At 43.8% G+C, this 13,344-nt stretch overlaps 1 protein-coding gene across 1 annotated transcript in view; it reads left to right on the top strand.

The window, feature by feature from the left end:
• LOC137436886 (plexin-A1) overlaps nt 1–13,344 on the top strand; it is a 427,871-nt gene that overhangs the window by 237,542 nt on the left and 176,985 nt on the right. The window contains 1 exon segment of the mRNA XM_068131094.2: nt 5,000–5,114. Within this exon segment, the coding sequence (XP_067987195.2) occupies nt 5,000–5,114 (115 nt within the window).

Genomic DNA, 13,344 nt, shown 5'->3' with positions numbered 1-13,344 from the left:
CCGTTTTGCCTCGAAGCTGAAATTGCGCTTCGGCCTGCACGAACCACACATCGGCCTGTGCTTCCCAAAACTCTGGGAGTTTTACCGCGACGGCGTTGTTGGCCATGGTGCGTTCGGTGGTCAGCAACGGCTGAACCAATCGGGGTCACCAGTGAAGTGTGGTGCTGCGCACACAACTTGCTTGCCAAAGAGGTAGGCCACAACGCGTTTGATAAAACCAAGAGTCTTTATTATGAAAGCTCGAACTGCAGCACTGGGCGGGCTCGAGCTTAGAGCCCGCATATATGTGCCGAGGCCACGCCTCGTCCCCGGGCGTGGCCGATTGGTCGATAGGCGGGGCATGCAATCCAGTTCCCCGCCTGGACGTTCGCGCCACCTGCTGGTGCGCTGAATTCGTGTCCCTTGCTTGTGTCCGCCACACTAGCCTATATATACTGAACTGTACTGTATGCATAACTTAGGTTAAAATACTAGCCTATATAGTATATATACTGAACTGTCCTGTATGCATAACTTAGGTTAAAATACTATATACTGAACTGTATGTACTGTATGCATAACTCAGGTTAAAATCCTATGTACTGAACTGTACTGTATGCATAACTCAGGTTGAAATCCTATATACTGAACTGTATGTACTGTATGCATAAGTCAGGTTAAAATCCTATATACTGAACTGTACTGTGTGCATAACACAGGTTTAAATCCTATATACTGAACTGTATGTACTGTATGCATTTTTGCATTGTCTCATGTCCGAACAATTGACATTGTTACACGTGTGTTTGTGAGACCTGTGATTGATGTGCAGGCTTATATAACGTCATTGTTAACATATCGTGTGAAGATGAACATCCTGAGTGAGGCTGTTTCTTGTTGGATACCATCTGTTGTTGGATACCATCCATATAAAGGGCTGCAATCTGACACATGATAGGGAATTATTTGAGGTACGTTGGGTTGGGGAATCAAATAAAGTCTTGAGTGGGTACAGATGCCAACTACTGCTTTATTTTTAGCTGTATAAACCATTTTTCTTGACACTCTTGTCTTAGCTCAGAGTTCCACATAAAAATGTCCACTTTCTTTTCTCACAGTTTCTTGATTACCATGACTCTGATGAAAAATGTTCAGGAAAATAACTATGGGTGGCTTCAAACTTTAAGTGTTATTCTGCCGGTTAATCCTTCGGATGACAGCTTTGGATAACAATTACGTTTTGGCTTACAGGAAGTGGGATACCAGAGAGAGGCATATATCTGGGAAGTGAAGCACCACCATTACCCATTCTTTCAACTTTTGCTCCTTGTTTTCTCGATCTCTAGTGTGTGTGTGTGTGTGTGTGTGTGTGTGTGTGTGTGTGTGTGTGTGTGTGTGTGTGTGTGTGTGTGTGTGTGTGTGTGTGTGTGTGTCAGTCATTGGAATGTCTCCATAATTTGGGTTTTAGAAGGTGGAACGGAGTCCTCCCAGGACGCAAAGTATCCACCCCGCTTCAGTGAAGGATTCCGATTCGTGGGATAAGTTGTGAAGTTGTGTTGCTCTCAGAGTTTTGTTCTCAGGGCTCTTTTAAGGATTGTCGCTGAGCCCCCGTGCAGCCTCCAACTGTAGTTTGTTTGTGGTAATGTTCCCAGGGATGGTTTTTAAGATCTCTGCAAGGTTCTTTTTTTTACCTTTGCTGTTGCCTCAATTTTCACTGGTACAATTTCATCACTCTTCATCTTCCAGGATCTTTTCACTTCATTCTTAAAGTCTTGGTATTTGTTTATTTTCTTGATTTCTGTATTATTTAGGCCAAAATCGCGGATACTGATATCTCAATTAGCAATGTTGTCTTCTTTTTTTGTTCCTGAGTACTATGTCCGGTCGCAATGCTTTGTGTTCTATGTTCACACTAGATGGAAACATCAGGTCATATGTGAGCATTATGTCCTTGTTTTCAATGAATGCTTTTGGTTTATGTTTCCATTCGTTTTGTGGAACTGGGATATTGAAATTTCTGCAGATTGTGCCAGTGGATTACTCCACATACTTTGTTGTGCCTTTGGGTATACAGCTGCTCTGCCATGAGGTTTTTACATCCTGATAGGAGGTGACTCGTACTTTATGTTTCTACCTTGCAGAACATACACCTGTCTGATTGACTCACTCCTGCCATTTTCTTAAAGCCAATGGTGTAGTGTCCTTTATCTTGGGCATTAATTATGATTCTTTCTCCATCCCAGTTGAGCTGACCTCTTCTTAGCCATTCCAATGAGTCTTCTTTGTCCATGCCCAATCTGTCCAACCCTTTTTAAAAAAAAAAAACTTTCTGTGCTTTTGTCTTTTTACCAGTTTTCGGTGGATATCTGTTGATATTTCATTTTATATTTTTACTAGCAGTGTACCCAACCCCTGGGTAGGTCGACTTTGCGCATCACTTGCTGAAAAAAGTATAGACTGTGTTTTGCAAGAAGTCTCGAGATGTTTGCATGGTATGTGCTTAAAAGGTTCTAAATGGGCCAAAGGTCAAAGGGATATGTTCCAATAGTACTTAGTACCCAAGGGATTGAAAAGGGTCTAATCTCTCAAGCATGCAAAAAGGGTCTAAAAAGGTCTGTGGTCTAAATCTCGAAATGGTCAAGTGTCCAAGCTGTCTAATCTGTCTGAAAGGTTTAAGGGGTCTAAATAGTGGTGAGGCCTAAGGGGCCTACATAATCAGATTCAGAATCAACTTTATTGCCAAGTACTTTGAATGTACAAGGAATTTGACCTGGTGAATGTGCTGTCCACTTAGTCATACATAAAATACGCAAAATACACCAAATTCACAAATTTACATAATATAGCATTAAGTTCGTCTACCAGAGGGAGGTTTTTGGAAGAGGTGATGACCGGGGTGGGAGGGGTCAAGGATGATCTTTCCTGCACGCTTCCTTGCCCTGGAGTCATGCAGGTCCTCGATGGAGGGCAGGTGGAAACATATGACTCTCTCTGCAGACCGGACGATGCGCTGCAGTTTGCTCTTTGAGTGGGCGTAAGGGGTGCAAAGGTCTGAAGGTTCTCGTGGTCTAAAGGGTATAAAAGGTCTGAATGTCATGTGGGTCGAATGGGTATAAAAGGCCTTAATAGTAAAGGGATCTAAAGGTGTCTAAAGTGCCCAAAGGTTCTCAAATGTAAAAGCCGTTTTAAGGGTCTTGGCATCTTAAGGATCTTGGGGTCTTACTGGGTCTTAAGGGTCTTAAGTTGTCTTCAGTATCCTGGAGGTCTTAGGGGTTTCAGTGTCCTATGGGTGTTCGGGGTATTTGGGGTCATCAACGGTCTTGGGGGGGTCTTAAGGGTATTTAGTGATCTTGGGGGGGGGGGGGTGTCTTTTGGGTTTTGGGGGTCCTAAGGGTCTTGGATGTCTTGAGGAGTCTTTGGGGTATTAAGGGTCTTGGGGGGGTCTTAAAAGGTCTTAAAATGTCTAAGGGCAGTCTAAAGGGTCAAAAGGTGGTACATTCCAATAGCACGTAATGAATAGTTGTAGACATACGTGTAGTCAGGATGCAAAAGACGTTCAAACAGTGTGTACTTAAACTAGTCATCTCGTCACTCTGCTTCATCGACGATGCCTTAACGGATGGACAGACCATGTTTTTCGTATATGTATGTATATATATATATATATATATATATATATATATATATATATATATATAGATTGTGTGTGTATGTATGTATATAGTGTATTTTGTTGCCATTGGGGCTGTATTTGTTGCTGTTTCAGTTTAATATGTGACGTCTTCTATTCACAGCTGTTTTTGGAATTTTTTTGCAAGGTGTGTTCGGGATACCTTTTCTGGTTTGTTGTCTTCATGTTTATTTACAAATTTGGTTCAGTCGTCTCAATATTTTCATATACTCAGCCAATCCTAGAGTTATTATTCTGTGAACTTGATTGAGCTCCATCAGGCCCGCTACCTCCTTCTCATCCCGGCAGATACATTATCGGGATGCATTGGTTTTTGTGCAACATGTTGAGGAGGAGTTTCCTTGTTTTGATTTCGAGTTTGTTAATTCCTGATTATGGCCAGTTTATTATTCCGTTGCTTTATTGGGACACTGGTATTGCAATTTGGTTTATGGCTTTGATTTTGTTTCTTTGGGAGAGGTTGTGTGTGTGTTAGACATGACTGAGGGAGGTAGAGATTGATGTGATTGAGGCGGAGAGGAACTCGGGTGGGAAAAGGAAAGGCAAAAGCTGATGTGAAGGCAGTGAAGAAGGGGACTGACAAGGTGAATAAGGCAAAGGTGAAAGGTGAAAGGTGAGTAAGGAGGCAACGGTCACTGCACAGAGTAGACGTAAACATGAGATAATGGTGTGGAGGAGTTTGAGGCATTGGAAGAGATGTTATTTGAATTTATGTTTCTTTTTCTTGCCAGTTATGAATAGCATGCTAGTTGTGGGAGGTGTGGGATTCTCAAGTTAAATTAATCAAGTTGTTTGGTCGCGAATCACAGCTGATTATCGTGTGAGATGCTTCTTCAAGCCACTTTTGGAAGAACAATAGTTGTGAACTTGTATCCAACAGCTTTTTCAAAGTTGTACTGCTTTCTGCTGCTGTAGTGACTAATGTTTGACCAATCTTGAAATTCCCATTCATTGTTCTGCTTTGTGCGAAGGTAAGAAATTGATTTTTGAAATTGATCTTCTAAATGTTCTGATGAGTGTGGGTTCACAAATTGAGGCAAGAGACTTGTTTGTTTTGGCCATAAGTTGGAACACCAACATTCATCGAAAGTTTCACATCGTGCACACATCTTTCACTCAACGTTACTTCGCAATCCTGATTTATGATTGCCATAACCTCACCTAACAATTGTACTGAACAGACAGAAAGGCCCAGGTTTTTCCTTACTGAAAGAAGGGATTCCTTCCAAAAAGACGGAAAAGACTTCCACATGCATATTTGTCAGCAGAATGTGATGACCTCTGAATTATCAGCCGAGGTCATTGTTGTCCTTTCTTTTATTTTTGCAGTTGCCTTTCCTGTGTACGCAGTCCGTATCCCTGCCACTGGTGCATGTACCGTCACCAGTGTACGGACAACCCCAACGGCTGCTTCTTCTTCGAGGGTCGAATAAACACTTCAGATGTATGTTTCATGTTCCGAAGTGAACACTGCTTCTCTGTCTATTTCCTTACATTTCTGAACCTATCCATGATATCCATGAATATCTTTCTTCCTTGTAGAACCATTTTATCATTCCAGCTTTCTTCTCATTCCCTGTGCTTTCCTTCAAGCTCCCCCCCCCCCCCCCCTCACCTCCCACTTTGCTCTCACTGCTGCCCTCCGCACCCCAGTCCTGCCTCTTCAAGCCCTGCAGCTGCTGGGTTTTGTTTTCCCAACACAAAAGCCGTTGTATGCTCGACACACAGAGCTCATTGTCAGAACGGGGGGGTCAGCCATCGAAGCCTCATTATTGTATTCTGAGGGTGCCTTTTTCCACGTGGTTTAATTTACCGGCTCAGGCCGTTTGTCCATCCGTCGGTTTGTCCCTGCGCCTTTCTGTCCGTCAGACAAATGGAATGGGAGGAGAAAGGCCATGCCGGGAGGAGGTGTGTGTCACCAACCCATTGGATAGCACGACAGTCAAGCTGTTGTAGATTTTACATATACACCTGTGGAGCAAACACGAGGACAAAGCGAGGACAAGACGAGGATTATAGTTCCTGCTGCAGGAAAAATAGCTACTGGCTGTGTGGCCTTTTCACAGCTTTGGATTTGCATTATGCCCTCATACATTCTACTGTAACATGCTGTGCCATGCGAGAACACAGGAAATGTTAATAATCCGTGACGCTGTAGATGCATGAAATATTGCATCTTATTGTTTGCACTATGTTCCGATTTGGTTTCGCGCTCAGGGGTCGCGACCGACCGACCGCACGGGGCCTACACCTAGAAACGGGTAGAACACTCCGGTCACAGCTCATAGGCTGCAACACAAAATGGCGAATAATTAGCAAAGCTATCACCTTCTTTTAATTCACCACAAATCTAACCTCAACCACAACACTTTAAAGGGATAGGGTAGAAGTCGTACGTATTCTAGTTGAATGCTGGGCGGATTACAGACTGAAATGAGATTCTTAATTTAGGCCTGTGCAGAAAAGCTCTCTCTCTCTCTCTCTCTCTCTCTCTCTCTCTCTCTCTCTCTCTCTCTCTCCCTCTCTCTCTCTGTCTCTGTCTCTGTCTCTGTCACTCTCTCTGTCACTCTCTCTGTCACTCTCTCTGTCTCCCTCTCTGTCTGTCTCTCTGTCTCTATCTCTGTCTGTCTCTGTCTGTCTCTGTCCGTCTCTCTCTCTCTGTCTCTCTCTGTCTCTCTCTGTTTCTCTCTCTCTCTCTCTCTCTCTCTCTCTCTCTCTCTCTCTCTCTCTCTCTCTCTCTGTCTCTGTCTCTGTCTCTGTCTCTGTCTCTGTCTCTTCCTCTGTCTCTCTCTCTGTCGCTCTCTCTGTCTCTCTTTCTCTTTCTCTTTCTCTGACTCTTTCTCTTTCTCTTTCTCTTTCTCTTTCTCTTTCTCTGTCTCTCTCTCGGTGAATCATTTCACTTAGAATTCCACAATGAAGCAGGAACTTCTATTATCATAATGGAGTCCACTTGAAAGGCAGGTGACCCAAAGTAACGATTAATTTTCTCAAACAAATGTCGAGAGAGGTCTGCTAACCACCATGGAAAGGAAGAAAGTGACATTTTGGGCATGAACCCTTCGTCGAAGAAGACAGAAATGCATTGCTTCACCTTTCTCCCCACTGTGGTTAGCAGTTGGCCTATCTCTCTCAACATTTGGTTGAGAAATGGTAATTATATAGCTTTTCTTTTCCGCCGATGCACACCCTCTCCCTAACCCGAACAATTCGTCTTTTTGTAGACTAGTTGATCGAACTGGCACGGCACCACGTAGAGACGAGCCTTATTAGTGACTTTCACGTGAAATGGATTGAGAGAATCCGGGATCACAGTGACTAGTCATCAAGGTTTTCACAAAGGATGGATCGCACCTTGTAGCAGGGAGTCATGAGAGCAATGAAGGGCAGGTTGCACCACTACATAACCACAGGGAAGAACTTGAGGATGCAGCAAGTACACCCCAAGCAAATAGGATACGCACTATGTCAGTCCAACTGCTCTGGACACAAATGCATACACATGTACACACAGTACGCACACACTATTTTCTGGGAATGCTTAAACATGCCTGCTGTACCTCATGTATGTACCTCGTGTAAGACCCTGGTCACTTTTCATTAATAACTAATTTATGTCCAAACACCGTTAAATCAGAATGACCATGCTGGTTTGAGTGGACGGAATTCTCATTTACCCGTTCACTGTATCCCACATCCATGTTATCAGGAGTCGTACAACCTCAATAACTCACAGTAACCATTAAATTTCGCTCTCCTGTGAACACGAGCATTCTTCACCTGATCATGAATCAGTGACACCTGTTGTTAAATTATCACTTGCTTTGTCTCCCCATTCCCAAGTGAAAAAAATCAGAAAACTTCATTCTTGGAAAATCTGAAAAATCAGATCCTTGCCTGAAGCCAACAATTAAGCATGGAGGATGTTCAATTCATGTTTGGGGATGCATGTCGTCAATTGTTGAAATCACTTGGAAACCAGAACGGCACTCAGTAGAGAGCATACCTCCACCTGGTGAACAGATTACGTTTTGTATCCCAGAGTAGACCAGAAAATCACAATTCAGAATCACATTTAATCAACGCAACTTTTTGAGATATCCTACTATATATATATACTAGCTGAGGTACCCGGCTTCGCCCGGGTTGAATAAGAATAAGACAAATATATGAGGAAAAGAACATGTATATTTTAGAGCAATATCACAGTACTACATGACGTTTTGTCAATTTTCAATTTCTCAAAACCTCTTGGTATACATTTCTGGTTAACTTTGGGGTTTCCTGGGAAAGGGATTCCTGCGACAGAGTTGTTATCGCTGTGACAGATAAACCTGCGTGACAGGTTTTGCGGTTGATTCCGAAGAGAATCATTAGAGTGCCGTTACGTCTCGAGAACGGACCGTTGGCCGTTTTGTCTCGCGCCTGATTTCGCATCGCTCCAGGTTCTTCACCTCGCTTCAACCATTTTCACAACCATCCAGACGTTAATCTGGTGTGTGTGTGTGTAACGTGGATTTTGAGTGGGAATTTGCGGTTCGTCGATTGGGAGCCGTTGAACGTCCATACCCGAAGGTGTGATTTCCCAGCCGCCTCTTGAGGACACTTTTGCCTATCTTTGGCTGTGTGACTGTCAACCGAGCGGGATTCTGGTCTCGATACAACATCGTTCTGACGATCGCTTCAACATCACCCGTCCCACAATACCCGACCTGTCCCACAGTACCCGAGCCGTCCCACAGTACCCGACCCATCCCACAGTACCCGACCCGTCCCACAGTACCCGACCCGCCCCACAGTACCCGACCCATCCCACAATACCCGACCCGTCCCACAATACCCGACCAGTCCCACAACACCCGACCCGTCCCACAACACCCGACCCGTCCCACAACACCCGACCCGTCCCACAAAACCCGACCCGTCCCACGTACCCGACCCGTCCCACAGTACCCGACCCGTCCCACAGTACCCGACCCGTCCCACAATACCCGACCCGTCCCACAATACCCGACCCGTCCCACAATACCCGACCAGTCCCACAACACCCGACCCGTCCCACAATACCCGACCAGTCCCACAACACCCGACCCGTCCCACAACACCCGACCCGTCCCACAACACCCGACCCGTCCCACAATACCCGACCCGTCCCACAATACCCGACCAGTCCCACAACACCCGACCCGTCCCACAACACCCGACCCGTCCCACAACACCCGACCCGTCCCACAACACCCGACCCGTCCACAACACCCGACCCGTCCCACAACGATTGAAATGGCAGACTTTGCAGCACCGAGTCAGCTCTGACTGGAGCTAAAAAGCTTTGGACTCTCACAATCGGCAAAGCCAGAGGAGCCCAGGGCCTGGAAGCAGGATGAGGGGAGGTCGGAGGGTACGTTAGTCATTACCGTGTCTGGGAGAGAAGGACTTGCACGGATATGGGTTTGGGAGATTGTGGCATGGGTCAGATTCCCAGAAGGAATTCGTAGCAATGCCGTTAACCACGATGCCATTAACCACGATGCCGTTAACCACGATGCCGTTAACCACGATGCCGTCCATGGGCATTTCCACTGTGAACACCAACGTGCATTTCCTGGGTTTCACCTGCGCTCCTGCAGCGCCGCACTCTTCCGCATTTGGGGAAGGTCGAGATTAAATCGACCATCGTTGGTTAACCAAAAAAATATTTCCAACAGTTGAAATAATTATTGTTTCCAACAGTTGGAATTTAATGAAATTTGAATTCGAATAAAATCTCAACTAAAAAAAAAACCGTTTATTCGTTCTTGGCACGAAAAAATGGCACGCATTTTGTCATTATGTGCGACTTTACGTCACTCCTACGGACGTGAAAACATTTGTTTTCCTTCAAGATATATTTAAAATAAATAAAATAGTACATAAATTAACAATAAAAGAAGCTAAAAAACAATTTAAAATACAATAAAAAGCACATTAAAAATATATAAATATGTACGTACAGTATACTGTACGTACGCGCAACCGCTGCTTTGCATTCACAACAGAGGCGACGTACAGTATTCCTTTACTCTGTCTGTGTTAGCCATGGGTCCCAAGAAGGATAATGCTAGTGTTTCCAAGCGTAATGTGGTTACGATGGACGATAAGGTAAATCTGATTAAAAGGTATGGAAAAGGTGGAAAAGTGTCGGTGATAGCGCATAGACCTCATCGCGAATCGGAACCGCAATGCATCATGGGATCGGAAAGGGGCAATAGCGCCGCCACAAACTACACCATGGAATTACAGCTGGCGCGGTTTTTTAAACCATTGATATTAAAATAAAAGGTAGCCTATAACCACCGGGATTTTATGCTGATTCCGAATCTGTGTCTAAAACTTTTCTCCGATGTGTTGTTCTTGAGTTATAAGCGGACATCAAGACAGACAGACAGACACTCCTCCTTTATATATGGAGATATCGTTGGTGGCCCCATCTCCAAATGGTGAAGAATCACTTAAAAAATTATATTAGCCGGATCCGGATCTTCACCAAAATTGAATCGATTGTTCCTTGTCACATACACAACCTGTCAACCACGTTTCGTCCAAATCCATCCATAACATTTTGAGATATCCTGCTATATGTTGGTTTTAGCCCTGTCACTCGATGGTGAAGAATCACTTAAAAATTAAATAATTCTCATATCCGAAAGCGGGTGTACTGGTGATACAAAATACCAGCAACATGTTGAATTTAATTTTGCCAATATTGATATAACAGCAGAACATTGTCTATTGGGCGGACATAATAGCTTGGAGGCTGTGTACTCGCTTTTCAGCTGTCTCCTCTGGGTTAAAATCCCAGACTGACTCTAAAACTGTCATCCTCGTGTTTCACAGGCATCACACCAATTTATATACCATCTTTCTTCGTCGACCTTAAACAGGTTGTCCCATCTGTTAGCATTTGCCCATGGACGTTAAAGACCACACGTACTTTTCGTTAAGAGTAGTGGTTGTATATCCCTGCGATCTCGTCTGTAGTGGTTGTATAAAGACCCTGCGATTTAATGTATATATCTTTACCTGTTAGATTCTCCGCTACAGAGACCATCATGATCGTCCATTACTACCCTTGATGCCTCCAGAAGCTTGGAAATCACAACATTGTATATTCCATGAGCCATTCTCTCAAGTTGCTTTTCCTACTGGTAAACTAACACTATTTTTGGCCATTGTCCAGGTGTGTCAGGTCTCCTTGTTAGATTCAAGTGATGGACTGAGAGCCTGGGATCAAAGGTTAAATTCCAGCCCCGTCACGCTTGGCTTTGCCTCTTTGCTCCTTCGACCGTCCTGACCACCCGTGCACTCCGGCGTAACGACTGCAGGAGCTTGGTGGCCGAGAATAAACTTCCGCAGAACTGCAAGATTGCACGCCGCTGTGTACAAATCAGGTCTCAGAATGAAGGACATTAAACAGACGAATGTGTCTGCATTCCCAATGATTGGGTGCCCAAAGCAGCGTCATTTCACAACACAGTACCTTCGTTGCAGCAATTTACGATGCCAACAAAGGCACAGCAGCACAAAATGGCCGTGCAGCTTCACTTCATTTGTTCGTATTGTTTATGGAATGCAGTGGTGTACGTCTGGTATGTTATCGCAATAGCTCAATGGAAATAGAGCTTCAACGTGCTGAAGATGTTCATTTTCAAAACGTTTATAATTCATAGGTGATTATATGATACTGAAGCATGGTGTATATATATATATATATATATATATATATATATATATATATATATATATATATATATATATATATATATATATATATATATATATATATATATATATATATATATATATATATATATATATATATATATATATATATATATGTGTGTGTGTGCCTGGTGTTGGCTTAGCGGTTAGGGTGCCGGCTTGGGATCCTAGGATCCTGGGTTCGAATCCCGGTGATCGCTGAATTAACGCCAGGGGGGTTGACTCAGCCTGTCATCCTTTCGAGGTCGACAAATTGAGTACCAGCTTGCTGGGATGAATGATCACGGTGTGTACCCCGATTTAGAATAGGTACACCGTATCCCTGCGCATCGTAAGAGCGTGACCAAGGGTTGGCGTCAGGAAGGGCATCCGGCCATAAAAACATTGCCTCAAACAGGGAACCATGATTGTCATGGGCCCCGCAAGGCTAACCACCGCTCTAGCGGGGAAAATGGCCTTAAAACGATCATTCATTCATTCATTCATATACAAATACATACACTAGCTTGGCTCGGCTCGCTGCGCTCACCTCACCATGCGTCGTTATAGAGGAGCGGGCTTGTTTTAGTTGAGGATAATGACTGTACCTGAGTTGCTGTGTTGTCATGATTTACACCAATCATAATACAAACAATTATTTTGCACAAATGTATTTGTAGTATTTGTGATATCACATTTTTATAAGCAAATTAGGTTGAGGATTTAGGTTGAATTTTTTTTTTAGAAATTCAAAAAAGAACCCCTCAGCACATACATACGGGAGGGGTAGATGCAGACTGGAAATTTGGGATGATTACACCTCACCACCACGTAAATAAAACACCTCACCACCACGTAAATAAAAACACCTCAGCACCATGTAATTCAAAACGCCTCAACACCACGTAATTCAAAACACCTCATCACCACATAATTCAAAACAACTCATTCCCACGTATTTCCTTTATCTGATGCACAGGGTGAACGCCAGGCTCAAAACAGACTATGTCGGGGACCAGGTGTGGAATGATATATTTCCGAAGCTAAAATGAGCACAATGAATGTGGTGCTTGGTGTGGCATGCCAGCGATGATCCACCTCCTCCACCAGGCATCGGGGGGTCCCTCTGTCCTTTAATAATGACGTCATCGGTACCTTCATTATGAAGTCATAATTCAACAAGTACAATGCTTGTTCCGATCAGTGTAATTTTTTTCTCTGCAACTGTTGGTTCGTTGGACACGAAATTTTCACCATAGGAGCACCTCCTCCTGTATAATTTTTTAAATGATAGTTATGATGTCATGGGTCACGTGGTACAGGCGCCATCTTGGAAAAACCGAAAAATGTTGCTCCTCCATATCTCCGAAACCACTCCATGGAAAAAAATTGAAGTGTGGCTCATTGTAAAGGAGTCCACATGGGGAATAAGTTTTGTTAAACGATGACATCATTGGTGCCTTAATTATGACGTCATAATTTGACAAGTGCAACACTAGGTCCGATCAGTTTGAAATTTATTGAGTGTGATCTATGCAACAATTATATTAGAGAATGTAAATGTTTGATGTCATCAGTCATGTGATCTGGCAGCCATATTAGATCAAAGAAAAAACCCCTTAAAAAGCAGAAGAGTTGGATCACATCAAGTTGACTGCATGGGGTAAGTATTCCATGAATGTTATCGAGTTGGGGGATGCGGCTGGGTCCTCAATGCAGTGCCCCACCTATCAACTCCTTGCAATAGATCAATAAAATAATTGCATAATTTGGTCAGGATAACAGCATACAGTGGCCTACCTTTTTATAGGATAGCATGGGATCTTTAGCATTCACAATCACATGCTCGCAGATGAAACAGCTGTCTAAGCATCCCCTCCAAATGAAGATGTACTCTTTGATGCGACATCCTGGCTGCACAAAGCAGCAGGCCGACAGTT

This window comes from Myxine glutinosa, chromosome 11 (genome assembly GCF_964187855.1).
Source record: "Myxine glutinosa chromosome 11, kmMyxGlut1.1, whole genome shotgun sequence".
In the NCBI taxonomy this organism is placed as follows: domain Eukaryota; kingdom Metazoa; phylum Chordata; class Myxini; order Myxiniformes; family Myxinidae; genus Myxine; species Myxine glutinosa.
The sequence above is the reverse complement of the archived record's forward strand: the minus strand, read 5'-3'. Positions and strand labels throughout refer to the sequence as shown.